The 25,573-nt window shown below is 39.4% G+C and overlaps 2 protein-coding genes across 6 annotated transcripts in view; one reads left to right on the top strand and one right to left on the bottom strand.

Annotated features, from left to right (window-relative positions):
- TXNDC16 (thioredoxin domain containing 16) overlaps window positions 1-12,807 on the bottom strand; it is a 119,942-nt gene extending 107,135 nt beyond the window's left edge. For 2 of the 4 annotated variants that reach the window (XR_002733745.1, XM_023222621.1), the window contains exons 1-4: window positions 12,538-12,807; window positions 4,215-4,323; window positions 3,362-3,666; window positions 2,358-2,440 (exon numbers count right to left, since the gene is read on the bottom strand). Coding sequence is in view for 3 of the 4 variants with exons in the window: in XM_023222621.1 (XP_023078389.1) it covers window positions 2,358-2,440; window positions 3,362-3,539 (261 nt within the window). In the remaining variant the exon portion in view is untranslated. Of the gene's footprint in view, window positions 1-2,357; window positions 2,441-3,361; window positions 3,667-4,214; window positions 4,324-6,413; window positions 6,476-12,537 lie in introns of those variants that run through there. The other 2 variants (XM_023222622.1, XM_023222623.1) reach the window with 2 other exon arrangements.
- A 252-nt stretch (window positions 12,808-13,059) lies between these two features.
- Window positions 13,060-25,573, top strand: part of GPR137C (G protein-coupled receptor 137C) — a 93,716-nt gene continuing 81,202 nt past the window's right edge. Inside the window, exon 1 of one of the 2 annotated variants that reach the window (XM_023222683.2) lies at window positions 13,060-13,815. In XM_023222683.2, coding sequence (XP_023078451.2) covers window positions 13,276-13,815 — 540 coding nt within the window. In that variant the 5' untranslated portion in view covers window positions 13,060-13,275. The remainder of the gene's footprint in view (window positions 13,816-25,573) is intronic. The other variant, XM_023222682.1, reaches the window with a different exon arrangement.

Here is a 25,573-nt window from a genome sequence, read left to right as displayed (position 1 = left end):
CGAACTGAACAAAGTGGTGGGTCAGAAAATGAGATCAGCGACAAAGCCAGTGTCCACCATACTCAAAAGTTTCTATTTGATCATAATTGCAATGAAAGGACTTTCGCAGCATGGTAGTGATGTATCCTGACACATCTGGCTACATATGGAGAAAAGTCTGTCACGGGACAAAGTTAAGGAAGAAAGGCCAATTATTAGGAGGCTGTTGTGGTTTCCCCAATGAGATGGCAGGAAGAAGTAAAAATGAAGGTACAGGAAGTGGTCAGATTTGAAAAGTTCTCATAGTAGAACCAAGTAGTAGATGGATTACTTATCAGAGAAAGAAAAGTCAAGGATGACAGAGCTTTTTGTTTAAAATCTACTTTGATACACTAGATTTCTTCTGGTTATCACTGCATAATATATCTTTTTTTTCCCTTCATTTACTTTGAAGATTTCTGAAGCCTTTATTTTGGATGCATTTCTAAATAGCATTGGTTAGGGAAACAAGAAGGAGAATTAAACATTACAGCTTGTTTCAGGTCAAATTTTGTACTTTACGTTTTTTTCTGATTTGTGTGCTATAATTGCTCACATATTCAAGGGCATGAGATAACCCAGAGAAAGGCACTATTTCTGAATTCAATCTTATGGAACAAGTAGGTGGTAACCAGGTAGAAAAGGAAGGACACATTTAAAGCAAGACACACAGCTCTAAATAGCATATAGCTTTCTTGGGTTATTGTATCCAGCTTGACATTCATTGTCCTGACTAGAATATGTAGTCCATTTATATTTTAGCATTTTCTTCATCCTACCTCTTGCAATCTTAACTTCTGAAAACAATCTTAAATGCTGCTTTTTGTGAAATCTTTCCCAATACCATCTGTGACTTTGCACCTCAAAAGTCAACTATGGGCTTTCTTTCCTTTAAACTTCAATAGGCTAGGCATGGTGGCTCACGCCTGTAATCCCAGCACTTTGGGAGGCTGAGGCAGGAAGATCACCTGAAGTCAGGAGTTCAAGACCAGCCTGACTAATATGGTGAAACCCCATTTCTACCAAAACTACAAAAATTAGCCAGGCATGGTGGCGTGTGCCTGTAATCCCAACTACTCGGGAAGCTGAGACAGGTGAATTGCTTGAACCCAGGAGGAGGAGGTTGTAGTGAGTCAAGATCGCGCCACTGCACTCCAGCCTGGGTGACAGAGCAAGACTCCGTCTCAAAAAAAAGAAAAAAAAAACTTCTATGGCACTTTATTTGTATCTCTCCTATTACAATGATCATAGTTATTCTATTTAATAACTACCATTCTATTCCAGTTACTATATGCATAGTTATTTAGTGACAGTCTACCAGTTACTAAACAGTATGATTATTCCCTTTTCAGTTTCCTACCAACCTACTACTTCATTTCTAAGTTTCAATTTAAAATTTTATTCAGAGATCCTTGGAGATGATTGCCATTATCATTCTAGAGTGAAATCAGTTGTTCAAAGTTAATTGAGATCTCTACACATACAGAATTGACACATTTAAAAAATAGGTATTTTTTAAGGTATACAGCCAATGTTGGTTAACGTTTCTGTGCTGTCTGCCCTGGGAACTCTAGCTGCAGAGACCAAGAGCAACAATAGCCATCTCTTAGAAGAGGAAGGCTAGTGAACTAAGAAAAAATGTACTCAGAAAGTCAGGTAGACATTAACCTGAAAGAATTGAGTATCACTGGGTTACTCCTCATTCAGGTGTCTGATGTATAAATTCTAAGTTTAAATTAAATAAAAGGCTTACGTATCTATGTAATCCATGATGCATGTGGAAATTTTCTATAATACTCTATAGCAAGTTTGAACATTTTTTGAGAAAAAAATTAAATATGTAATGTTGAGTTGTTATAACTTTGTTCTAAAAATAAATGCGAAAAAGCGAAACATAAACCAGTATAAAGAGTTATAAGAATAGAAAAAAAACTATTCAATTACCTCCATTTTAAATGTTACTGCAGGTTGTGTAATAAAAATTTAAAAACGGTTGAATTCTGGCTACCTATTATGAAATATTCATTAGGCAAAACAAAACAGAACAAAAACCTAATTATAGGTTTGAGAAATGATACCACAGGCCCAATAGAATGGTTTACAACATAAAGTTAAATTCTAAGCTAAAAATTTTTAAGCAGCTTTTTGTCCCCTCTATATGTAGTATATTATACAATAATCTGAAACTATCATTCTGTGCTTGTTTATTCTTATGGAAAAAATATATTTCTACTTTGGAAAAAGATATGAAACGGAAGTATTTTAAGATATTCAGTCTTAAGCCATAAAGTTGTAAGATGTTTGTCACTAATATTTTAGTAACATAAATATCTTTCTACCTTGGCAACTGAAATTCCATAGTCCTGCAAAGGTCTAACAGCCTCATTCAGTTCTTCAAGAAACACAGATGTTCTTGGGGAATCTAAAATAATAAATGTTTCATGAATGTTTATGAATTGCCCCTTAAAAATGAATTTTAAAATCTGCAAACACAGAGTAATTTGTCCAACTAGCATACAACAAATAATTAATTAAACATATCTCATTATATATTTTCACACCCTTATTTTACTATTGTCTCATTATTCTTACTTCTAATGTTTTTATCATGATGTATTTTAACTTTGTAAATGGACCTTAAACACTTACTAAAACAAGAATATGATGTTTCATTTAAACCTAACATTTGGCATTTTTCCTCCAAATTTAATACCATATACACAACACACATGTACACATACAAAAACTTTCCAAATGATTTTAAAATACCATTTTCGAATCACAATTATAAGGGAGCCAACAGAAATGTGTACTCACTTCACTTACTAATTCCAAGAATAGTATTTTTAAGACATGAAGACTTGAATTGGACTATCAAAAAATTATTAGTCATGTTTAATAGTTATATTAGTTAATTCAGTATAATTAACAATACAGCTAAAGCAGGGTATTAAAGTATTACATTTAAAGTTTTAAAAAACTTAAAATACATGCTAAAAACATGAGAAAGTATTCTTTCAGATGTTATGTTAGTAGCTAATTCTTACCTTGTATTTACTATGAACTAAGCATATAAGTAAAATCATTTAATCCTCACAACAAACTTATAAAGTACTGTTTCTTGTGAACAGATGATGAAAGAAAAACACAGACAAGCTAAGTGACTTAACCAAGGTCACACCACAGGCCGAGTGGCAGGAGCCGGATTCAAACCCAGTCAGGATTATAGTAACAGCTGTATAGCACATATTATTAATCTTAACAGTAATCTCCCACTGAGCTTATTGATTAAATAGCAATAAAAACATCACAAGAATCATATTAGAATTTTAAAAATACTTACCAGCTTGACAAAAATAAGCTAAAGAGGCTTTTCCTGGTTGCAATGTACTAAAATATTTCTGAGGACTCAGTTCTAGTAAAGAGTCTACTGTTGGCATATAAAAACTACACATTATGACAAAAGAGATCCCAACTCTAAAGACATTGAAGCCAGAAGACATCATGAGCTGCAGCTGCATATGAGTGGAAGATTTTGACTGCTTTTTCACTGCTGTGTTCTGTTTCCTAAGACAACATCTGGCACAGAGAAGGTATTCAACGAGGGTTTGTTGAACAAATTTGTTAAATGAACGAATGGAGTAAAATCTGCAAAAAGAAAGTTGTCATTAGTCACATCATTTGATTTTGCTAGTAATTTATCGTAAAAATTTGAGGGGGGACAATATGTAACAACACTGACTTGATAATACTATTGATTTTTGATACTTACAAAAGGTATCAAAGCTATCTAGAAAATGCTTAATTTAGTATTTAGTTAAGCTAATTGTCATTTTCAAGGGTTCTAAAATTCTCAAACATTAATAATCCATTTTTAATTGGGTATTTTGTTTTTATCTATAGTTGATTATGAGAAATAATCAAATAATTATTTAATACCATTTAGATGGGAGTCAGATATCCAAAATATGCCTAATATGTTTACTTTTACTTTAAATCCCGTAGAAGAAACCTATTAAAACAATGGAAGAACTCCTTCTAAATATACATAATTTGTAATGCCTAACCCTTAGATTTCTTTATACTGCTTAAAAATTTAAATATCTTTTTCAACTCATACTTTAATTCAACTCTATGTTCTGAAATCAAATTTGTTCTAGACATCCTCCTCTTATTTTCTTTCTTGGTGTACTTACTTCCATGCTGTCCTTTGTATCTGCTGTTAATTCTCTTTGTTTTTTCTATTTTGCTACTTTCAAATTTTTCTTGAACTTCAGGAAGTTTTCTACTGATGATCTATGTTATCTACATTTAAAAGAAGAAAGTTTAGAAAGAATAGTATAATATAAAAACAGCCACAGCTATAGGTGAAAATTTTGTGTTAGAATTTTTAAAATTTCAAACAGGATCCATCTCTTTCAAATGTAAGCTCACTATCTCAAAATAGGCAATAGGAAAAAACAGCAAAATATTATTTCTATATACTCCTAAAGGTAGAATTTTTCAGCAAAGAAAAAAATGATAAAGAATTTGAAATGTATGAAAAATCATATTCAATTGAGTATTTCTTCTGCTCATTCAATATTATCAATAAGCACAAAATATCTCTCCCTAATAAGTCAGTGTTCCTCAAAAAAAAAATGAAGCAATTACTCATTGGTTATTTCCTAATAATTCTGTTCATCAGAGATAGTATATATCAGTGAAAAAATTTGCCATCAATTTTTAATGAGTCAAGAGTTCAAAAACTCAAAGTAAAATGATAAGCAAGAACTATAAGAGGTATATAAAAATGTAACTTTAATGACATAATTAAGGGATATCATTGACATTAAAATTGATTATACATTATAACCATTTTAAACCAGCCTATTTTAAAGATACTTTATATTAATAGGGATGTTTTAAAATAGGTCATCCACTATTTTCTTCATATTCTGGAGAAAATGAATGCATTTCTGAGGCTAAGGGAATAACTATATAACGTTCATTACTGTATATGAAATAACTATAACCTAATTAAACCATACAACATGAAAAGCACAGGTGAAAGATTTGAGTGTAGAATATCATCTTTCCTGGCCTCTAGGTTATAATTTAACTATTTTAACACTAAATTGGACACTAGTGTTAACACATTACTCTTTTCCCCTAGAATGTATTTTGTAGCACAAAAGGTCTAACCAGACAGCCAATGCTTAAATATTTTCCCGTATCTTCTATCTCGTTGGACAAACCAGGTCATATAGGTGAAAGTACAGTGCTTTTAATCAGTTAGAGACATTGGTGTTGTTCTAACATACGTTTAGAGTTAGGAACTCAGTAGTAATCTCTGTAGTTTGTTCCATCTATGGTAAGATTTGATTATTTTAAAAATTACTTAAAGCAAAGAATACCACATGGGTCAGCTAGAAGTAGAATTTATGTCTTCATAATGAAATAAATACTGAATAATGATTTAAGCAAAACCATAACAACTGTTGAGAGAAAGGGAAGAAAGAAAATAAGGAGACATGCAGCTAGGGTAGGAAAAGAAATGAAAAGAGAACTAAATTTTCAACTTTCACAAAACCAAAACCAAGTTTACTGAAAATAGGAAGGTCAATGCCAAAACAAACAGTGGGCAGTTAAAAGTAATTGGCTCTAAGGAAGAAGAAATGGGGGCAAGGGAGTTGGGGAAGGATATCTACCTTGCAGGGCCATGGAAGAGTGGACATTTCACATGCATGGAAAATAAAACGCATTTGCTCAGAGACATGTGATCCTCATACAAAGATCTTAACTAAGGCCGGGCGCGGTGGCTCAAGCCTGTATTTCCAGCACTTTGGGAGGCTGAGACGGGTGGATCACGAGGTCAGGAGATCAAGACCATCCTGGCTAACACGGTGAAACCCCGTCTCTACTAAAAAATACAAAAAACTCGCCGGGTGAGGTGGCGGGTGCCTGTAGTCCCAGCTACTCGGGAGGCTGAGGCAGGAGAATGGCAGGAACCCAGGAGGCGGAGCTTGCAGTGAGCTGAGAGCCGGCCACTGCACTCCAAGGGGCGACAGGGCCAGACTCCGTCTCAAAAAAAAAAAAAAAAAAAAGATCTTAACTAAAGGCAAGAGGATGTGGGTGGAGAAAGAGAATATCAGCAAGAGCACAGTGAAAACAAAGATACAAAAGGTACTCGGTGACTTTTTTTTTTTTTTTTTTTAACCTCTAGTAATTAGAAAAGGGAATGAAAAACAATACTTGGCCAGCCACAGTGGCTCAAACTTATAATCCTGGCGCTTTGGGAGGCCGAGGCAGGAAGATCACTTGAACCCAGGAGTTCAAGAGTAGCCTAGACAACATAGAGACCCTGTCTCTATTAAAAGTAAGAAAAAAAATTTGTCACGCATGGTGGCACACACCTGTAGTCCCAGCTACTCGGGAAGCTAAGATGGGAGGATCGTGACTGAGGCTGCAGTGAGCCACGATCACGCCACTGCACTCCAGCCTGGGTTACAGAGGAAGATCCTGTCTAAAAAACAAAACAACAACAACAACAAAAATTAATACCACAAAAATCTAGGTATCAAAACGAAGTGATGAGTACCTTTGGAGAAATGTGGCCATATTATCTTGGTGTGACAGTTCATTAGTATAGTTCTAGTTCTCCTTGCAGTTACTGATTATACTTAAGCTCCCTCCATCCCCCACCTCTGGGGAAGTTAGTTAAGACCACCAGATGACTTACTGTGGCCAAGAAAATGTGAGCAAAAGTGACATCTGTCTCTTTTGGACAACAGTTACGGCAGCTAGTGTTAATAAGGCCAGGCTTTACTGTCTTCTGTTGCAGTCAAGAGAAATGCCCGAATGGTGTCTATTCTGTGAGCATAAGCATAACAGAGAACCCGCAGCTAATGTGTAATAAGCATGTGACAGAGGAAGAAATAAACCTTGTTGTTTTGTCACTGAGATGGCAGGGGTTATTATAGCAGCATAAACTATTTTCTCTTAATCTGTATATAAACTAGAAGTGAGATGCCACCTTGACAAAAACTCCAAAACACTGGGTTAGGGGCCAAGCAGCATAGAAACTGTTCTAGGCCTACTCAAGGAAACATTTATCAGAGACTGGAGCTCAGCAAGTGACCCACATTAACAAGTTTGATAAAACTGTCACTACAATAGTTTGGAGGTGACATGTACCTGATTAACTTATAATGAATATGTACCTAGGTTCCTGTGGCTAATGAACTTATTTATAGCCCTAAAAGAAGAGGTTGGAAGATAGATTAGTACTGTGTGATGGTTGCTGTTGGTGGTGTTTAACTAGGTATTAAAAGAAAAATATTCAGAGAAGAACTGCCATCCAAAAGACTAGATGTTCAAAACTTAAAACAATCCTTAGGCGCCCACCGGAACATTGTCACAAAGCAAACTGACAAAACTGCTCAGACACAGAAAGAGGCCAAATGCTCCAATTTCAGATGTGGCCAAGAATAATAAAAATAGAAGAACCTCACACAGGGCAAAGCCAAGGACCACGGAGAACTATGCTGTAGGGCATGTGAAGAGTAAGAACGATTTGTTACTGGTCTAAAATAATGACATAAATACAGAAATGGAGTGTAAATGTTTAGAACATTTTATAGCAATTTCACACAGTAATTTTATGTTTATTGAATCTAGTAATTTTAAAATTGGGCTTGTAATTTGATATTCTTTATTTCATTTTTCCTGTAATTCATTTCTATTGTGTTAGATAGGAGTGTTGTTGTTGTTTCAACTGGCCTAGAGAACTCAGTGAACAGAACTAGAGCCCTAGCAACATTTGCCCAGAGAGATTTCAACTGTAGATTGCTACAATCTAGAATCTGGTGTGTGTTTTCCATTCTTCCTCTCTCCAAACAGGAACACTTATAGTTCTCTCTCTCAACACTGTCTTATGTATTCAACAGGGGCTGGCAGACAGACAACTTCTATCTAGACCAGTAAAGAGATGACCACTGCTGGGAATTACTCAGGGATCCCGAACTTCAGGCTTCACGTAGTGAAGATGGTAATTTTGAATTACCTCCACCAGGAAAAGCCAAGGAAGAACTACATGTACAAAGGAAAGCATCTGTTGACAAGAGAGAATGTTCAAATGTTTCTAGTTCTCTGTACGTTAAAATTATACCTCTCACTTCCTTGAGTTAGGTATGGCCATGACTTGGCCAATGAAATGTGCAAGGTGACACGTACTTCTGGAAGCTTTTAAGAGTCAGTACACGTGTGCAATGAATCACAACACACTTTCCCTCTGCCATGATCACTGATAACACTCAAAATTAGGCCTTCTCTGTCAGCCCAAGTCCCAGAAAGAGAACACCACAGGGAAAAGCTCCCAGCTGATTCAACATAAAATAAACTATTATGTGATGGTTACTACGGGACTGAATGAAGGGGGAACGAAGGCAGAAATGAAAATAAAGACAAAATAATCTGTTTTAAAGCAGGGATCAGGAGGCTCCTTGCTTCTAGTGAATAAGGGCCTTGAGCTTCCACAACCCTTCATATTTATTGGGTAGCAAGAACAGGGAGCAGCAGGTAAAGGTTGGTCAGCTGCTTGATTTATCACAGGTTCACATGATTGTTAACAGGCTTCAGATGTTCCTGCAGATAATCACAAGCAGCACTGCGCCTGGGGCGTGACTGGCCTCAGCATTCCTTCTGGGTGGCAGACGCAGTTTGTCAGTTTGCCAACAACCTGCTTCATGAGAACAGTTTGCTGTTCGCTCATATAGCCTCCAGTGGTATACTAAGTTGGTCACGACCCCCATTCTTTCTACCTCCAACACTATTAGGATGGAAGTGGTGGCTCACACCTGTAATCCCAGCACTTTGGGAGGCTGAGACAGGTGGATCACCTGAGGTCAGGAGTTCGAGACTAGTCTGGCCAACATGGTGAAACCCCACTAAAAAGTACAAAAGAATTAGCCAGGCTTGGCGGCTGGTGCCTGTAATCCCAGCTACTCAGGAGGCTGAGGCAGGAGAATCGCTTAAACCCAGGAGGGGGAGGTTGCCGTGAGCCGAGATTGTACCATTGCACTCCAGCCTGGGCAACAAGAGTGAAACTCGATCTCAGGAAAAAAACAAAATAAACTATTATTTTAAACTCCTAATGTTTCGGGGTTGTTTCCACAGTATAACCCAGTCTAGCACTATTAATAGACCTGGTCTTACTAATGGGTAAAAGGATTATGACTTGAACATAAGATGACTGTTTAAAATGCAGACTATTATTACAACAGATGCGAATACTAAGAGACAGGAAAAGTCACAGGTAAATGTTTTCCATAGCATGTTTGCCAATACTACAGATATACCTCCCAACTACATGTAGACTTTGATCCTTTGGGCTGGAAGAGGCCCTCAATTCTTCAGTATAATGGTCCTGCTAGCATGGATCACAGTAGGCACGTAAGATGTAACTTTTGTCTCATCCCTAAACTCTAAAGAAGTGTGTTTGCACAGCTCATTTAAATAATAGAAAGAATGAGTGACATGTAACTAAAGACTAATACAAGAGGGTAACCGCACTGTAAGAATGGCTCCATGAGACAATAGTAGAAAAAGGGCTAAAGCGTGCACATAAAATGTTAAAGGCGATAAAAGTGTGCTTTGTTCAGCAACCGAATATTAGGCTCCAAAGGACATCAAGGAGGAAGTACTTCAAGAGAAAACGCTAGTCTTCTTGTTAGTAAGGAGACAGCTTAAGGATTTGCCTTTGTGTTCCTAAGGCAGGTAGAACAGCTAGTAGCCCTCGTTAGCCCCACCAATCCCATTTTGGTAAAGGGTAACGTATGCAATAGCAATTGACAAACAGTTCTGCTGTGTTTTTTGTTTGTTTGTTTGTTTGTTTTGAGACAGAGTCTCGCTCTGTCACCCAGCGAAATGAAGTGTAGAGGTGCAATCTCCACTCACTGCAAGCTCCGCCTCCCCAGTTCATGCCATTCTCCGGTCTCAGCCTCCCCAGTAGCTGGGAGCACAGGCGCCCAACACCACCCCCGGCTAATTTTTTGTATTTTTAGTTGGGACAAGGTTTCACCGTGTTAGCTAGGATGGTCTTGATCTCCTGACCTCGTGATCTGCCCGCCTCGGCCTCCCAAAGTGCTGGGATTACAGGCGTGAGCCACCGCACCCGACCCAAACAGTTCTGCTTTTAAATGGTTGAAAGACTACTATGCTAGGGTCATCTGTCCTCTCAGAACAACAATATTAAATCTTTATGCATTTGGACACATTTAAATTTTAGAATAACGGACACCAAGCTTTTCTAGGAAACCCTTGGTTAGTTCCCTCTTTATAGGCCTAATATTCCCTCATGATTAACCATAAAATTAATGGCTTTCCCTCTCAGAAAAGAAGGAAATTAACAACTATAACTATTAAATAAATTGTATCAACATCTGTGGCCATCATACTCAGGAAAAAGACACACTTCCTATTTTGCAACAAATGGAGCATATAATGCTTACAAAGTTGGTGCCTAAGAACATTCTGTCTGAAGTCAGCTTGCTTAGTTTAATGCTGCTACTGGAGAACAGAACCTGCTCACTGAACCAGCCTCAAATAAAATGTTGATTAGATCTCAACACAGTTTATCATTTCAGACCCAAGGAGGCAATAAAAGGGGTCAACATCTCTCCCCTTTAGAGCCTTTCCAAAGCAGTTGGGAGAAAAATCCTCTACCTGCACCCTCACCCCCCAACTCTATATACACACTCCCATCCCCCAAAAAAGAAGAAAGGAGGAGGCTATCCAGACTTGCTTCTACTGACACATGGCAGGTGGCAGGTAAGTCTCACAAAGACCTAAAATTAGTATAGGTACCATCCAGATGTTTACTATCACTTTGAGCAGAGAATATAGGAGAAAAACACTTCTATAGTAAAAGTCTATTGATGACTTGAAATGTGCACATTAATGATTATGGAAGATGCAAATAGGCCATGGCAGAGAATATGCGGTGCCCTTGATTTTGACAAGTGCCTAAAACCACACAACTCTGATTTTATGCTTAAATGCTTAAGCACATTACTGCAATCAATTACATCACTGCTGTCATGAGCATCCTGTCTCCTACTTGAAGAGAATTGTGTCCTGCCCTAATCACATTCTCTAAAAACACATGAGATGAAGTTCTTACGTTCCAATAAACAAAATCCTACTCCAAAGCATAGATGTTGGATTAGGCCTGTTAACTTCTTAGAGCAAGCCGTACCCTCTCATACACTGCACTCTCTACCTGCTCAACTGAAACGTTTCATCTGAGGGATGTCTAGGTTAACAGTGCCGGGCCTGTACATGTACTACAGTGTGTCAGCAAACCTTTAAGGAACTCGAACCACACTAGTATCTGGTACCTGGAAAAACGACTGTCCCAGACTCTACAATATAGACTTTAAAGTTCCCTGTGGAATACTTAGCTAGGAAAAAAAGACAGCAACACTCTTCTTGGGCAAAGCATACGACAAAGGCCAGCCTGGACAATACAGTGAAACCCTGTCTCTCCCCACCCCAGAAAAAATCAGCCGGGCATATGGCGACAGTACCTGTAGTCCCAGCTACTTGGGAGGCTGAGGGGGGAGGATTGCTTGTGCCCAGGAGATGGAGGTTTGCAGTGAAATGTCACTACAGCCTGGGTGACAGAGCGAGACCCTGCATGAAAAAAGAAAAAAAAAAAGCACAGGACAAAGGATGGTGAGGTAAGAAAAGCTGGGTCTTGGTTGCTCCAATAAACGTGGCAATGTCTTTCACAAGGATACTGAATTTGTAATGTGCTGTATATCCTAAGGAAAACAAATTATTTCCTCTTAATTTTGCACTACTTGCTAATTTTATTCCCAAATAGGAAAAAAAAAAAAGTCAATAACTATGTGCCGGCCTAATACACATTAGTCGATATGATTATTCCTCGCTTCTTTACAGCAGTAACATAGCATGTATTTTCTCTCTCAGCCCCAGGAATAGCGCCACCATCTACCATACACAGGTCCAAGGGCCTCAATACATGTGGAATTTAAACAGTACAGAACATTCTACTTCCTCTCCAGGCAATCATCAGACTTACAAATCTGTTTCTGCCTTTTTCCCAAAACTTAAGTCCAGAGCATCTTCCCAAATTCTAAGTTTGAAAGAACGAGCTTCCCCCTGCTCACAGATCGCTTCAACATCCATCTGACACGACTATTACTCCTCCTTAAGAGACATATCCCTTGGGAGGGAAGTGTCTTTCACTTAAGAGCTCCGGTTCTCCCCGTTGCCCCTTTCCATCCCCTTGACCCACAAAGGGCTCCGGTGTTTCCCGCCGTTCATGCAGCGAAAACAGAAGGTAAAACGCCCTCAGGGGGCTCCAGGTGAGGCCCTTCGGTGACCCAGAGGCGGGTGTCCTAAGTCAGACTCCGGAGCTCTGCAGTGCAGCTCTGGCTACAGAAAGCCGCTTCGTCTGAATCCCCGGGTCTGCAGGCAGAGCCCACAGCCTGAAGGACCGGCGCTGCCACCTACCTGCCCGGGACCTGCGGGCGGGGACCAGGGCCGTTCCTGAGGCCGCGCGGCCAACAGTTCCCGCCGCCACGCGACGGAGTAGGAGGCAGAAGGCCGGGCAGTGCCAGACTAGCCGGGTAGCCTGGAACCACTTTGCCAACCTGCGAAGGTGTAGCACCGCTCCTTCCTAGCCTGCGGCCGCCACCGACTCGACAAAGTCGGCCTCCTGGACAAAAAAACAACCTGCGAAGCACCTCCTTCTCCTCGTGCTCCCTACGTGAGGCACTCTCTAACCAATGGGAAGCGCGGTGGGCGGAGCGAGAGTGACAGACGATTACAGAGTCCTCCCGCCGGCGCGAACGGGCGGTGCAGTAGCAGATCCAATCAGCAGCGTGGGTGGGAAGTACAGGGGAGGGAGAAAGTAGGGAAATTAAGCCCCCAATCAGATCGCGGGGCCCTCGAGCGACGGGTACGGCGGCCCGTGGCCTTCCGAGCACGGCGCTCAGGGGGCGTGCCTGGCCGGGCCAATCGGCGCGAGCCCACAGTGCGGAGCGAGCGCCTCAAATGCTCGGGTTTCTCAGCTGATTGTCTCCAGCCGAGAGTTGTTTTTTGCAGCTACGGAGCCGAGCCGCAGCAGGAGGAGCCGAGACCCCCGAGGGGTGGGGGGAAAGAGGAGGCGGGGTCGGGGGGAGCCGCGGCTGCTCTGCGCGGGACTCGGGGTCCCGTCACGGCGCTTCCTGGGGTTAGAGGCTGGGGTGGATGGGGGGTAAGGGGGCAGTCCTTCTCCCCTTCGACGGCGGCTCCGAGTCCAGCCCCTTCCTTCCCGCGCTCGCTCGCCCGGCCCCCAGCCCCCTCATGAGGGTGTCCGTGCCGGGTCCGGCGGCCGCTGCGGCCCCCGCGGCCGGCCGCGAGCCCTCCACGCCCGGCGGGGGCGGCGGAGGCGGAGGCGCCGTCGCTGCAGCCTCAGGCGCCGCGGTGCCGGGCTCGGTGCAATTGGCGCTGAGCGTCCTGCACGCCCTGCTCTACGCCGCGCTGTTCGCCTTTGCCTACCTGCAGCTGTGGCGGCTGCTCCTGTACCGCGAGCGGCGGCTGAGTTACCAGAGCCTCTGCCTCTTCCTCTGTCTCCTGTGGGCAGCGCTCAGGACCACCCTCTTCTCCGCCGCCTTCTCGCTCAGCGGCTCCCTGCCCTTGCTCCGGCCGCCCGCTCACCTGCACTTCTTCCCCCACTGGCTGCTCTACTGCTTCCCCTCCTGTCTCCAGTTCTCCACGCTCTGTCTCCTCAACCTCTACCTGGCAGAGGTAAGGCAGGAGGGCCGGCATGCGGGGCCCGGGCGGGTGCGCGGGGCTGCGGGGATCAACTCCCGCTGAGGACCAGCGGGGATGGGGGGGTGGGTAGCTAGAGGCGGACTGGAAACCAGCCTGGGGAAACTGAGGCACACCTGGAGTGTGAGCCAGTGTTTTCGTCCTAAACTTAAGTGGCTGATTGGCTCGATTATTGAGGGGTCCAGGACTAGGGGGTGAGTGAGTGAGAGTGTGTGTGTCTGACAACTTAAAACAGCAACGGAACGAACCCTTTGTTTGGTGTTCTGGCCCTCTGAGGTAAGGCGTTGGTGGCACCAACAAAGTGGCATCTCAAGAAGTAGCAGCCCCGGTGGCTCTGCCGAAGCCGGACTGTGTTGAGGGAGGTTGGATGCTGAGGTAGCAGCAGCTCTGCTGAAGCTGGACTGCTGCCAGCCATTACGTCACCAGGCAGAGCTGTTCCTCTGCTATTGTTGCTGCGTTTCTTTTATTAGAAGCTTATATTCCCTCCTGCATCTCCTTTCCCGTGGCTCGATAAGCCTCACGCAAATTTCGTTCGATAGTTCCCTAGCGGGGTTGATGATCAATAACCAATGCTGAGGATCAGGATAAGGACCTCCATAAAGCCCTTAATGTTTGTCCCAGTTGCTTCATGCTTTAGTGGTTTATCCTACCTCCTATAGCATAGTCTTTTTTGGAGCTAATTAAGAGAAAAAAATACTAGCTCAACCTGTGCCTATTGCAGAAACAAAACCACCAAACTGTTTTTGCAATAACTTGCTTAATATCTGGAACCTAATCACACCCCCTTTCTCTTTTATGGGGAATTGCTGGTTGGATTGCATTGTTCTGCAGCGCTTAGGTATTTGACCCATTTCAAACAGGTTTGGGAGTGTAAGGTTGTCAATCATGTGTGTCAGCTTGTGGTATTTAAGCCATAATATTTTGAGAATTTCCCCCAAAAAAGTCCTCCTTCCCACCAAAAGAAAAGCTTGAGGAGGGGAGGAAGCAAGGTGACATCATATGCTTAATACAGACTAATATAGAATAATATTGGCCTTATGCAGCTAATCCTCTCAAAGGCTTTTTTGGAGGTGATGGAATTAATGTAGTTCCAAGCAAAAATTTTTTTAAAAAAATGACGTAGATTAAGTGTTTATATTTCCTGCATAAACCAACTCTTTTCTCCTTTAATAAATAGGAAGTAAAATGCATGATTTTAAAATCAGTCATAACGTCAACTCTTTAGCACACTAAAAACAATAGTTGAAAACAACAAAACTAATTTAACTTTTATTATTTTCCTTCTCCATCCTTTGAAAGTCCAAACAATACAATGACAAAACCTCAAAGCAGTAAGCGGAAATAAGCAGCATAGGTTATCACAAATCAGATAATGATGCCATAGTCGTGTCACTTACTTGAGGATGTTCTAGTTGTCGTTTAAACTGTTATAACACTTCTACCCTTTGTACTTAAACTGATACATTGTAATCTTCCAGCCACCATTTCAGATAGTGTGTTAGTGACTTCTCAACACTGAAGCTTTTACTCCAGCTTCAGATGTTTACCTGAAAGTGACTAGCGATTTTTATGCCAAGAGCATCAGATGACTTGTTTTTTCCCTATACATTTTGATTTACAAAATCATATGAATGATTCACTGTAAAATAGTTGGTAGGCATTTCATAAAATGGATTAAACACTCTTTTTTACTTCTTGAGGTATAACATATACCATAAAGTCCACAATCTTAAATGCACACCTAGATGAAATTTTACATCTGTGTACACCCATGTTACCACCACCCAGATTAAGATATAAAGCATTTTCCGTGTCCCAGAAGGTTCCCTTTTTACCATCTCCCAGTCAGTAGCTCCCTCAGATAAGCACAAAGTGGGTAAACACCATCACAAAAAAGGATATATATTTAAGCTCAAAATCCTGAAGGTAAGCGTATATAGCATAGAATCCACAGAGTATCTAGATTGGGTCTTCAGACTTTCAGCTAATACTCAAGCTAGTGAGGAAGAATTTAAAGTCTAAAAGTCTTCCTGTTAAATGTTTGTGTGATGTACTTTTTTTAAAACGATAAAACTCTATTAACCTGAAAAACATAATTTGGAAAGAAGCTGGGATAAAGCTTTTTTCCTTTGTAATGCCTGCTAAAAAGGGTGTGAGTTGTTTGCCTGCCCTTTCTTTTTATAATCAAATTAGCAATTTTAGGACACAATTGTACTTAAGAGAACAAATTGTCAGTGTTTTTGAAAGCCTATTTGAAAGGAGATATCTTAACCAGAAATCATTTCTCTTTTCATTACAGAAAATCGCCAGGAACCTGTATTTAAGAGAGTATTTGAGTTCAGATTTTTATATCAATTCCAGATAACTGGAAGTATACTTCCCATTGATCATTCTAAATTAATGAAGTTTTTCCTAGTGAGTTCTTCATATTATAGCAAAGTGGAAGGGAAAGCCTACGTGGTGATAAATATAAGACTTAACTGATGTTTAATTTTTTTTTTAACCAAAAGCCCCTGTATCTTTTTTGAATAGTTGTATGTGTCTTGATTAGCAACTCACTCTGTCTTTACTGTATGCCGTATTAAATACCAATTCCATATTACTTTTCACTTATTTAAAGCATTTGTTTTTTCTGATTCTCACTAAGAGTAGCTTTCAGGACTTAGTTATAAAGAACCGTGGATCAGTATAAAAAGTGAAACAAACCCTACTACTTTGAATACATTTTGGCAGATATTCTAAAACTCATGTTTTTGAAAAGAAGGACCTTTTTTTTTTTTTTTTGGTGTCTATACTTGAAATAAGATGAAGGAAACTAGCCCTTTCTTAAACAATTGAGCTTCTCAGTGTCTCGTAATTAACCTCCTGGACACTGAGAGTTGAGAGAGAGGGGGAAAAAAACCACCTTGTACACTAATCTAAAAACACATATTGAACTATTGAACTTCTGGCAGGATAGGTAGGACATGAGCTTTACCAGAGAAAGGTTCACACTCCTGGACTTTTACCGGAGAAGACTTCAATATTTAAAGCAGACTATCTGGTAAAACTGATTCTGTCTACCATTAGAACATGTTGAACGACTTAAAAGGAGAGTTGACAGCATCACGCACTATATCCATGTAAGAAACCTGCATGTGAACCTCCTGAATCTAAATTTTTTTTTTTTTAATGAGAGTTGATGGTATACCATCTTGAAGTGTTGTGATGCATGCCAAAATCAATGAGTTCATCTTCAACATATTGAAGTTCTTACTTCCAATTTGGTCTTAGGAGTGCCAGTTGCTTAATCAGGATAAAGTACAGTGACTTAATCGCTATGCCAAAACAGCTAGGAAAATTAAATTCAAAATCTTAACTCTTACATTTATGGATGCTATTATTGTCCCTACCAGTAGATATATTCTTATATTGGTATACTTCAAATAATGTGCAAGTCAACTTACAGGTTCATTGATTTTGTTCTGTTCTTTGATTTCCCACAGAAGTGGAAATCATACTTCTGCCACCTAAAATAGAAATTCCTTGATGATAAGAAAGAATATTTTACATATTTTTATCTCTAGCAACTAGAACAATGGTGATTATATTATTGAATGACACTTTATAAAAAGGTCAAAATTTAGAAAATATTTAGTCATCTGAAATGTAGGGGTTAACTTTATTTTGATGAACATTTGAGGTAAATTATATACAGTCTGGAATCTATTTTCTGCCTAAAAGATTTCATACAATATAGAGTTTTGTTTAATGAAACTATTTTTATCTCATGGCAAATGGCCCATACTAATTAGGGCTTTGCTAATTTAGTTTCAACAAATTCTATAAAATAGAAAAGTCTGTAAGACAAGTCTCATATCCTGAGTCAGTTACTGTTTACCAGGAATAGTGGTTTAGTTCAATGTTTGACTTTTATCCATAACTGACTATAAACTGTTTTTGTCTGAATCTACTAAATTTTTTCACTATCTTGATCTTATTTCTCCTGAAATCATCTGTGAAGCTGAAGTTTCAGATACATACCTGTAACAAAAGACATGATTATAATGCCTTATATGTTGTGAAATTGGTATTTTCAAAGCACTTTGTAACATTTATTTTCACAACCCCCATGAAATACGTAGACATGGATGTGATTTGTCCAAAATTACATCGCTAATATGTATCAGATGTGAGACTATTATATAGCTCAGCTGCTATGAAGTCTTATCAAGTAATTTCTTCCTATACCATGAACTTTCCTGAATGTATCATTTATTTATTACTTGGTGCTTCTCTAACTTGCTTTCCCATTTTCACACTGTTTGAAACCTTTTCCACTGTCTAGCAAAGTCCTTCTTCCCCTTTCATCCACTGCATATGACTCCTGGTTTAAAGAAATAGAAGCCGGGGTCATCTGGCTGACCATAGATTCAGAAAAATGCCTAACAGTGCTGCAGAGAGTAGTCAGTCTTTTTCAATGCATGATTGGGCTGGCAAGAAAAGGCCAGAAACTGCAAAAAAAAAAAAAAAAAAAAAAACTAACAACAACAACAAAAAACAGCAAATGCAGAATGATAAAATATCACACAAATGTGTGTCTTGGGGGTAGAGCAGGAGTGGTTTTCAGCTGCCTCATGCTATCCTACTGCCCAGATTTTAATTTTGTGCGTTGAGGGTGTAGGGAGGTGTCATTGCAGGCTGTGCCTTGCTGTGAGGTCTTATTAAAGACTTCATCCCCTCTAGCATAATGCCACAATCCTTTAAGTGTACATCTTCAGTGGATCAACTAGGAAAATAAGCAGGTCCTCAGAGCTAGATAGGGGGTACACATTGGGAAATAAAAGTCTTCCCTGGGAATGCAGAACAAGCTCATTCTTGTACAAGTTTGAAGCCTAAATTCACATCAGTTCTGTGAGTGAACTGGGGGTTTCAGGAGATCTAACTTGAAAACATAGTTATCCTTGCTTGATACTAACCTCAAGGAGCTATAAGAAGCAGATGCAAAGCATCTGTGGAGGAATGTACTTTAAACCCAGACTTCTGACAGAAAAAATTCCAAAAAACATGGGTTCAGAATCAAAACTCACACTGGGGAATTGCAGATACCAGAATTATCAAATACATAGTACACAATAATTACTCATTTATGAATTAAACACTTGAAATGTAAAACTTAAAATTGGCACATTTGGAAATCATTGTTAATGAAAAAATTAAGAACTGAAATGGATGGTTAAAACAGATTAAACACAGTTAAAAAGAAAAAGTGAACTAGAAGATCTCAGGAAAAAAAAAATCACTCAGAATATAGCCCAGAGAAATAAAAGATGGAAGATACAACCAATGGGTGAAGAGAGAATGAGGAAATAATGAGCAGGTCCAACATATGTGTAATTGGAATTATAGAGAAATTATTCAAAGGGAAAATAAGAGTTTACTCAAATTTATGAAAGACATCAAAGTTTCAAATCCAGAAAGCCCAACATAGCCAAGGTGGGCTTTGTGAAAACATATTTAAAGTAAACTTCAAAACACTGGCCTGGCGCGGTGGCTCAGGCCTGTAATCCCAGCACTTTGGGAGGCCAAGGTGGGCAGATCATGAGGTCAAGAGATCAAGACCTGGCTAACACAGTGAAACCCCAGCTCTCCTAAAAATAAAAAAAATTAGCTGGGCATGGTGGCGTGCGCCTGTGGTCCCAGCTACCTGGGAGGCTGAGGCAGGAGAACTATTTGAACCTGGGAGGTAGAAGTTGCAGTGAGCCAAGATCACACCACTGCACTCCAGCCTGGTGACAGAGCAAGACTCCATCTCAAAAAACAAAACAAAAAACAAACAAAAAAAAAAAAACTTCAATAATCAATGTGATAAAAACCATATGTGTAGTGTAAAGGAGAAAATCATATGATCATCTCAATAGATGCAGAAAGAAGAATTTGACAAAATTCAACCATAGATGATTTTTTTAAATTAACTTTTAGTAAATGAGGGAAAAGGGAAGTTTTTCAGTTTAATAAAAAACATCTTCAAAAAGCCTATAGCTGACATTATACTTAAGAAATATTCAGCGCGTATTACCTAGGACAAGAACAAAGTACTTCACAACATTGTGCTGGAGGTCTTAGCCATTGCAATAGGCAAGGGAAAGAAAAACGTTTGAAAATTAGAAAAACAGAAGTAAAATTGTTGCTATTTGTAGGTGACACAATTTCTTAGGTCAAAAATTCTAATCTATAGATAACTACAGGAAGTAATATCTAAGCTTATAGGATGTAACTCTTTATATACTAGCAGAAAACAAAAATGAAATATAAAAATTCCACTTGGCAGGGCATGGTAGCTCACGCCTTTAATCTCAGCACTTTGGGAGGCCGAGTTGGGAGGATCACTTGAGCTCAGAAGTTCAAGACCAGCCTGGGCAGTATAGCCCTCATCTCTACAAAAAAATTTTTTAAATTAGCCAGGTGCCATGGCATGTGCCTATAATTCCAGCCACTGAGGTGGAAGGATCACTTGAGTCCAGGAGATCAAGGCTGCAGTGAGCCGAGGTTGTACTACTGCACTCCAGCCTGGGCGACAGAACGAGACCCTGTTTCGAGAACAAAAACAATCATGCAATAGTGTCAAAAAATTAAAATACTTAGGAATAAATAAGAGATGTGCAAGACCTCTGCAAGAAAAACTACAAAACATTGAGAGAAATTAAAGAGGCCTCAGTGAATGGAAAAATATACCCTGAAAAGCTCATTGTTTTTAAGGTGTTATTTCTCCCTCAATTTGACCTATAAATTCAGTGCAATTCCTATTACAATTTTTGCAGGATATTTTGGTAGTTGTTGCCAAGATGGTTTTAAAATATGCGTGGACATACGAGGGACTTAGTAAGGATCACGCTACTTCAAGAGTAACTATAAAGCTACAGTAATCAAGAGAGTGTAATACTGGGGTAAAGATAGACATATAGATCAATGGAGCAGGATAGAGAATCCAGAATTCGACCTGTATGTATATAATCAACTGATTTTTTTTCCCCAAAAGTGCCAAGGTAATTTAGTGGGGGAAAAGTTTTGTCAACTAATAGTTCCAAAGTAATTGAATATTCATATGGGAAAAATGAACATTGATTTTTACTTCACACTATAAAATGTACTTGACATAGATCATAGACCTAACGGTAAAAGCTAAAATGTGTAGAAGACAGGAGAAGATGTTTTCTTGGAGGAGGCAAAGGTTTCGTAGTAAACAAAAAGGCATGAACCAAAATTGGCAAATGAGACTTTATCAAAATTTAAAACTTTTGTTTTTTGCAAGACAGATAAGAAGCAAGCCACAGACTGGGAGGAAGTATTTGCAGCACATGTATCTGGCAGAGTACATTTATCCAAAATATATAAAGAACTCATAATAAGAAAATCCAGTAAAAATGAACAAATGATTTGAACAGATACTTCACAAAAGAAGATATATGCATAGCCGAGAAACACATGAAGAGATGCTCAAGATTATTAGTTATTAGGAAAACAAAAATTACACTCACATTGAGCTACCACTAAACATTTATTAGCAGGACTAAAATTTAAAAGAGTGACAATACCAACTATTGACCAAACTGTGGATTAATTGGAACTCCCACACTGATTATATGAATGTAAAGTTTTACAACCACTTTGGAAAACAGTGTAGCAGTTGTTAAAAAACATAAGCCTGTCATAAAATCTAGCCGTTACAGAAGCCAGGTGTGGTGGCACAGGCCTATAGTCCCAGCTACTCAGGAAACTGAGGCAGGAGGATCACTTGAGCCCAGCAGCTCAAGACCAGCCTGGGCAGCATAGCAAGACCCTGTCTCAAAACTTATGGAGAAAAATCTGACCATTATAGATATTTACCCAAGAGAAATGAAAGCATATGTTCCTATAAAAACTTGAACATGGATGTACATAATAGCTTTATTCACAATAGCTCAAAACTGAAATTAACCCAGATATTCATCAGAAATGAATGAACAAAATACACCAATACAAAGGAATACTACTCAGTAGTAAAAGCAAAGAAACAAACTATTGACACAACAACCTGGATTAATCTCAAAATCAGTATGATGAATGAAGGAAGCCAGGGAAAAATGGGCTCACACTGTATCATTTCATTTATATTAAATTTTAGAAAGTGCAAACCTGTGGTCACAAAAAACAGATCACTAGTTTCCTGGGATCTGGAGCAGAAGGGAGGACTTACAAAAAGGGGGCAGGGTGAAATTGAATGGATAGGGAAATATTCTGTATTTGATTGTGATCGTTTCAAAGGTTGTACAGCTTTCTTAAAACTCAGAATTGTACACCTTAAATGCGTGCAGTGTGTTGTACATAAATTATATTTCAATGAAGTTGATTTTAAAAATTTCAGGCCTTTGCAATTTACTCCAAGAATAAAAGCTGAAGCAGAGAAGAAATGTACAACATGCAGCTCCATCATTTATCAGCTCTGTGTAACTTGGTTAAGTTACTTGGGTAAATCACTTAACCTTTTCTATGCCTATTTTCCTTATAAAAATCAGAATAATATCTGCCCCATAGAATTACTGTCAAAATTATATACTTCATAAAAAATGTTTGGGACATGGTATGTACTATTGATTGTTAGCTATTGTTAAATTTTAAATAATTGGGATTTCATAGTCTACATTCTCACACCCCTAAAACAACAAGCCAGAATTCAGTAACAAAAGTAACTTGTAAAGCTGAGCATGGTGGCACGTGTCTGTAATCTCAGCTACTCTGGAGGCTGAGGCGGGAGGATCACTTGAGCTCAGGAGATTGAGTCCAGGCCTAGGCAATGTATCAAGACCCTGTCTCTTAAAAAAAACTACAAACAAAAAGCAACTTACAAAGGTTCATTTAGAAATTTTTAAAACAGTTATGAACAACATGGGTAAAGGAAGAAATTCCAATGGCATTTAAGAATACCATATGATAATAAAAATACTGTATATCAGAACTTGAATTATGCAGCTAGGTTGCATGCAGAACTAAATTTAGAACCTTGAATATTTACGTTAGAAAACTGAAATTTAATAAGCTAATCATCTAATTTATGTTAGAAAAAGAACAGGATAAATCCAAAGGAGATGAATCTTGAGTAATAGAAAAAACAAAGAGGCTTGATAAAGCCAAAAGCTGCCTAATACCTTTGTTCATAATCAAACTTCTCTCAGAGGTGACCATGCATATATTACCATTTTCTCACTTCTCCAGCTGCTCTAATCTGCCTTTCCCCCATCTCTCTACAAAATAGTTGTTGCCTATGGCTTATGGTGACCTTCATGTCAACAAGTTCATTAGACATTTTTCAGTCCTCATTCAAATTAATTTCTCAGCAGCAACTGACCCCCCATATCTTTCCCCTTAACACTGGCTAGCACATTGAATAGCATTCTCCTGATTTTTTTGTCCTTGATAGCTTCTTTTTAAGCCATATGCCTGTCTTGCCACCAGAGAGGTTGAGATTTCTAAACACTTAAGCCTAGATCCCCTCTTCTTTCCAAGTGATCATATCCACTTTTGTGACATCATGCCACTTAAAAACAGATGACTCACACACTTATGTCCGATCCTTACTCACCCATACTACTCTGAGCTGGCTCTGTAGCTTCTGCACTGATTTGACATCTTCATGATATCTGATGCACTCAGATTCAATATGATCTTTCCTCCTCCTTTCCCACCCCACACCTATATTCATCAAAACCTGGTTCTTGAACCGGGCACGGTTGCTCTGCCTGTAATCCCAGCAATTTGGGAGGCTGAGGTGGCAGCATCACTTGAGCCCAGGAGTTCGAGGCTGCAGTAAGCAATGTTTGTGCCACTGTACTCCAGCCTGGGTGACAGAGCAAGATCCCAACTCAGAACACACATACATACACACAACTTGGTTCTCCTCTTTTGTTCCCCATTTATGTGACTAGTATTGCTATCCAATTATTCATATAATTCAGAAACATCTGAGTCCTTCTCAATATTGCTTTCTCCCTCATTCCACACATTCACTGCATCACCAAATCCTGTTACCTCCTCATATCTCTTAAGTCCATTCACTTCTCCCCTTCAAAAAGTCTGCTCCAGGCTACTAGCATCTATTGACTAGTCCATGGCAGTTAGCCTTCTAATTGGTGTGTCTGTGTACTCTGACCCCCAGAGGCCCATTCTCCACAGTGTTGCCAGAGTTTTTTGAAACAAAAATCTGTTATAAAAACCTCACCTGGCTAGGCACGGTGGCTCACACCCATAATCCCAGCACTTTGGGAGGCCTAGGCAGGCAGATCACAAGGTCAGGAGTTCGAGACCAGCCTGGCCAATATGGTGAAACCCCATCTCTACTAAAAAATACAAAAATTAGCTGGTTGTGGTGACGCACACCTGTAGTCCCAGCTACTCAGGAGGCTGAGGCAGGAGAATTGCTTGAACCTGGGAAGCGGAGGTTGCAGTGAGCCAAGATCGCATCACTGAACTCCAGCCTGGGCAACAGCGTGAGACTTCGTCTCAAAAAAAAAAAAAAGCCCCACCCCTAAATTCCTCCGTTGGATCTAGTTACTCATTAGAATGGAGAGCGTTTTATACATACTACAAGGCACTTCATGGTTCCAGCCTAATCTCAAACTATGTTCCTCATTCCTCACCATTTCACCACATTAAACATTCTTTTAGTCCTTTGTACTTGCCATATTCCTTCTGCCACAAAGCCATTCCATTTTCCTTCCCTGATACTTAAAATGTTCTTTCCTCCTCCTTTGCTTAGTTAACTCTCAACTCCAGGGCGCAATGCTGCTTCAGGGAAGCCTTCACCCAACTACTCAAGTTAGATTCCAAAATTATAGACTAGTAGAGCATTATGCTCCTCTTCTTCATATCATTTGCACAGTTGGAATTTTATATTTGTGTGACTTCTTTGTGTGAGCTTACTAGATTGATAAGCACTATAGGAATAAGGATCAAGTCTGTTCTTGCTGTATTCCTGGTACCTAATTTAACATCTGTTATGTATTAGGTACCTGTTCAGTAAATAATGAATGAAGTTCTTGTTCACCATATCCCAAGTAGCATAGTGGGGAGGAATCCCTGAATATATAATTTCACAGCAGAATTTGCTCTACCCTTTTCTTTCTTCTCTTTTCCCACTTATCTGCCTCCTCCCTTCGGAAAAAAAAAAAAAAAATCCTTGCTTTAAAACAAGAGTCCCAAAATCAGTTGCCTAGAAAAACCTGAATGCTACAACCTCTGAGAGTATAGGGAGTGTTGGTGTTTGTGGTGAATCGGAAAGCAGATGTTTAAAGAGGACAATCACATTAATTCGGTTCTAGCTGTGAGATTACATTGTCAAATCATCTGATTTTCAAGAGAAATCACAAATTTGGATTTCTTAAAATGAGAAATCTACTTTTTAAATAATGACAGGATTTTCAAGTACGTTAAAAATACTGTAGGCTAATACTGAATAAGCTAAGCAAAACTTTTGTGGATCAAACCCAAACCATGGGCTATTTTCTCCTCCTCCTCTTCCTCCTCCTCCTCATAGAAATAAAACAACTAAATATAATTCTCTTTATAATTTCTACATACCAAGCTTTAATTATATTTAATACCCACCAAAGTTAGTTAAAATGAACTCTGAGTAATTTATACCTTATGGAAAAATTATGGTGTTCTAAGTCTGACCAAATGTATAGAAAGTACTATATATTTTTGGATATGCCATCTATGT

This window comes from Piliocolobus tephrosceles, chromosome 6, assembly GCF_002776525.5.
Source record: "Piliocolobus tephrosceles isolate RC106 chromosome 6, ASM277652v3, whole genome shotgun sequence".
NCBI classification, from domain to species: domain Eukaryota; kingdom Metazoa; phylum Chordata; class Mammalia; order Primates; family Cercopithecidae; genus Piliocolobus; species Piliocolobus tephrosceles.
The sequence above is the reverse complement of the archived record's forward strand: the minus strand, read 5'-3'. Positions and strand labels throughout refer to the sequence as shown.